This window comes from Propithecus coquereli, unplaced genomic scaffold (assembly GCF_000956105.1).
Source record: "Propithecus coquereli isolate 6110/MARCELLA unplaced genomic scaffold, Pcoq_1.0 Scaffold119, whole genome shotgun sequence".
NCBI lineage: Eukaryota > Metazoa > Chordata > Mammalia > Primates > Indriidae > Propithecus > Propithecus coquereli.
The window spans coordinates 5010288-5014596 of record NW_012135969.1 but is presented as its reverse complement, the minus strand read 5'-3'; the positions used below and the strand labels follow the sequence as shown (position 1 = coordinate 5014596).

At 59.4% G+C, this 4309-nt stretch overlaps 1 protein-coding gene across 1 annotated transcript; it reads right to left on the bottom strand.

Moving 5' to 3' along the window:
• Positions 1-591: 591 nt before the first annotated feature.
• Positions 592-2411, bottom strand: LOC105823657 (chromosome unknown open reading frame, human C17orf96). The gene has a single exon (XM_012660907.1). It carries the CDS (start codon positions 1976-1978, stop codon positions 845-847), a length of 1134 nt encoding a protein of 377 aa, XP_012516361.1. The 5' UTR covers positions 1979-2411; the 3' UTR covers positions 592-844.
• Between the last annotated feature and the right edge of the window lie 1898 nt (positions 2412-4309).

Genomic DNA, 4309 nt, shown 5'->3' with positions numbered 1-4309 from the left:
TCTGCACTTTCCCAGAAGAGAAGGTCCCTCAGCCCTTAAGAGTGAGGATTAAACTGGAAGAGGGAGCTGATTAATCAAGGTGTTGGGGGGAGGTCTCTTTTACCCACCAGATCTTATAAACTGAAAGCAAACAGGGAAAATTGAAGGAGGAACCTCCAAAACTGGACGAAAAGGAAAGGTTAGTGGCTGAAACTGAAGATCTCACCAATTAGGGGTCACTTGAGCTGGGGGGTGCCTAGAAAGAGAACAGGATGGGGGTGATCTTCCCCTTGCCCAAACTGCTCCCTCCCCATTAAGGCTCAGGTGGTGCTAGGGGGCTAAGGAAGGCCTGAGGGAATCAAAGGGTTAAAGGCCTGGACGGTGGGGGTGGGGGATACCCCCAGGGAGCTGCCAATCACCTCCCCACCCCCACCACAGCCCCCAAACCCCCAGGCTCCCACAGACACAGAAACAACCGGTTTGTCCATCACCGAGGTCTCTCCTCTCCCGCCCCCCTCTTTTTGGTCTTTGAGTGGTGGCCTCCTTTACTGCCACTGGGGTGAAGGCCCTGCCCCCAGAGATCCAAGAAGGAAGGGAGGAGGGATAGGAATCTGTGTCATTCAGCTTTTTTCTGTTAAGCCTCCTGACTCCAGCCCTTGGTTCTGCAAAGGATGAGGGGCGGGAATATCACCCCAACCACTTAGGTGCTTGAAGATCACTGTCATTTGAAGTCCCTCTGTCCACAGCCCATAAAACGTAAAGGAAGGGGACAGACAAACGTGAGGAATGGGGCTCTCTCGAGTCGGTACTTTGGCCATGGCCCCAACTTTCCCCCTTGGCAGAACAGGTCCCACGCTCAGAGTCCCTACACGTTGATCCCCCAGAATTTGAGGCCAGGGGGCTCAGGGACAGCAGGACCCCCCATCTGCCACCTCCACAGCGGATGGGCAGGCGGGGGCTTAGAGTCTCCCTGGAGGCGAAGCGAGGATGCCGGCCCTAAGTCTCCGTCCTCCCCCACCACCAGGGCCGGGGGGCAGGGGAAGCAGTTGAGGAGGCTGAACGTGCTCGTGGTGGGGAGCGTGGGCGCAGGACGGCGGGGCTGCGCGCTGCGCTGAGGGGGCGTTGGCCGCCGACGCTTCTTGGCGGCTCCCCGGGCGGGCCCTTTCGCTGGCGGCCTCTCAGGCCCCCGACGCAAACTAGGAGTGTCCAGGGCGAAGCCCTTCGCATAACACCAAAGTTTAGACCGGCGGATCAGACGATCGAAATGTTCCTGGCGGAGATCGCCTGGCGCGGCCGGAGCTGTGCTGGCCGTCGAGGGACTAGCGGCTGGTGCCTCGGGGGCGGCTGGCGGGAGGTTTCCATCGACTGTGGCTGTCTGGCCCGGCAGGGACGGCTCCGGCGCCGCCCGGGGACCAGCGGGCTCGGTGCAGAGGCCCACAGGTGGCGACGGAGGCCGGGAACTGGGCTCCTGAGGTGGGCTGGCGGCTGGGCCAGGCTGGGACTCGAGACCCGGGGCTGGCCTAGGCGGGGATGAGGCGAAGCTGGTCGTAGATTCCCGAGAGTGCCGGGGCGCGGGGCAGCGGCCCGGAGGTGCACAGGAGCGAGCGCCTAAGTGCGGGAAACTGCCTCCGCCCTCTTCCTCCTCTCCGGCGCCCGGGTACACTGCGACGTCGTCGGCATCTTCGGTGGCCGGGGAGTTCGAATCGCTGGACCGCCCGGCCTGTCCCCCAAGGTGCTTCAGGCCATCCGGGGCCCAGCCGCCAGTGCACAGGGGGGCGCGAGGGCCCAGCAGCACGGGTGTCCGCGCCGCCAGCTCCCCAGGCCCCAGGTCCAGAGAGGACGCCCGGGGTTTGGCAAGGGCATAGAAGGCAAGGGCACGCAGGCACAGCGGAGAGAACTCCTGGGTCCCCCGACGCGGCTTCCGGGGTGTAGGGGAGCAGGGCGACCCTCGTGGGGACGCCGGCACTGCCAGGCGGGCAGCGGGGCACAGAGTCTCCATAGAGCAGCCTGAGGGTATGCCCACTGAGGGGGCCCCGGTCCCAACGGCGGGATGCCCTGGCTGCCAGAAAAGCCCACCGGCGAGGGGAACATCGCCCCCCCTCGACGGGGAGGTCTCTGCTCACGGGCGCCCCCGGCCTGCAACCCGGGGCCGCAGAGCTCTGGCTCCCTCTTCGATCTCGTCACGCGGCCCTCCCGGCGGCCGGACTCCTGGGTCCCTGCGTGTCCCGGCGCGGTCGGTCGCCCTTTCTGCCGCCGCGTTCCCTGCGCAGCCCCGGCAGGAGCCCCTCTCCAGTCGCCCGAAACGCAAAGGCGGGGGAAACAAAGCGGCCGGCAGCCGCGGGAGGCGGGAAGGACCCCGGGCCCGGCACCCGGTGCCCGGGCCCAGGCGGCGGGGAGGGCGCCTTCCGCCCGCTCGGCTTCTTTCTTCCCCGCTGGCTCCCGGAGACCGCGTTATAGAGAACTGCCCCCTCGCTGCCCCAATACCAGCGCCGGGGCCGCGAGCCCGCCGCTGATTGGGCAGCACTGCCCGTGACGTTGGCCCGGACCCCACCCCTCCGGCGGCACCGCCCCCGTCCCCATTCCGCACACAGACACACACACGTGGACCCGGCGCGGCGGCGGCTGGGAGGGAGCGAGGGGGGCAGTGTGCGCGGGTGGGATCGAGAGGGGCCGAAAGCGCCGCTGCACGTGGCCCGGTGGCGTCCTGGGATTTAGTCTGCACAGAGCTTCTCATTTTTCCCTGAGCAGTCACAGTTTTTGCATCTGTAAAATGGGACTGTTCATATCTGCCCCCTTGGGGCTAAAAGAGCTACGCGAATCAACGTAGATGAATCTCAAAAACAATGTTGAGGGCAAAGATAAAATGAAGAGATCGTTGTTTACAAGCTTTGTGCAGCAGGGACTCCTGTGGGCCGAGAATGTTCCTTGCTTGTCTGTTCCCTGCCCCTAGAAGAGTGCCTAACACACAGCGGACACACAGAATGTTTGTAGAATAAGTAGTTAGGAATTCAGTGAGGGTGTGCAAGAAGAACAAAGGAAAAATCAATTTGGAGGGGGGAAGTATTATTACACCCAGGGAAGACGACAAATAGGTTTTCTCAGTACCTATTTCCATTTCTCCAATGCAGTATCTAAATATCATATCCCCCCTCTTAACTAAATTCCGAGGGGCTGGCTCTACAGCCGCCGCTACCCCCAATCGCAGGACGCTGCCTCCTGAGGCTTGAGCTGCCAAAATGAGTTGAAGAGGCCAGAGGAGGGGACAAACAGATCCTCACTCTCATCTTCTCCAAGGAAAGCAAAGAAAAAGTGAATTCCCAATAAAAATCCTAATAATGCAGCACACACACCTCCAGCACATTGTCACCTTACGTTTCTTTAGTTTCTGGGTCGCTGACTGTTACATGAAAGTGTGTGATGCCTTTATTCTTTACTGTCTGTCTCTCCAGTTATTCTGAAAGTGAACCCATGAGGACTTTATCTTTTTTTTTTTGAGACAGAGTCTCACTCTCTTGCCTGGGCTAGAGTGCCGTGGCACAGCTCCCAGCAACCTCAAACTCCTGGGCTCAAGCCATCCTCCTGCCTCAGCCTCCCAGGTAGCTGGGACTACAGGCATGTGCCACCATGCCCGGCTAATTTTTTCTAGTTTTAGTTGTTTGGCTAATTTCTTTCTATTTTTAGTAGAGACATGGTCTCGCTCTTGCTCAGGCTGGTCTCGAACTCCTGACCTTGAGCGATCCACCCGCCTCGGCCTCCCAGAGAGCTAGGATTACAGGTGTGAGCCACCGCGCCCGGCCCGGCTGAGGACTTTGTCTTGATCACTGCTGCATCTGCCTAGAACAATGCCCAAGACATGATAGGTGCTCGATTAATATTTGTGAATGAGTAAGTGAGTGAATGAATGAATCCCCAGGATATTTCTCTCATGATAAAAATCAGGTTTTGAATATGGCTGCTTCCTATCTGCAGAAATAATAGAGATTGGTACAATGGCTGGGAGTAAAGGTGTGGAAGGTTGCTAGGAGGGCCACAGAGAGAAATAGCTCATTCTGGGCCAGGACAAGAAAGGGTTTCTGTAAGCGGACAAATGATGTAGCTTGCATGCTGGCTCTCTGTGCAGTGACAACAGAGGCATTGTTTTCCTATATGTCATCAAATAACATCTGGGAGGAAAGGGATAATGAGGGTCTGCCTCCCCCACCTGCAGAGACCAGAGGCAGAGCCCTGAGGTGGGGCTAGGGTTTGAGGAGGAGAAGGTGTGCTGTTCTATTGCTCCAAACACTCACTACCTGCAGAAGAGATCTTCAGGGCAGTTGTCATGAGGGGGGAT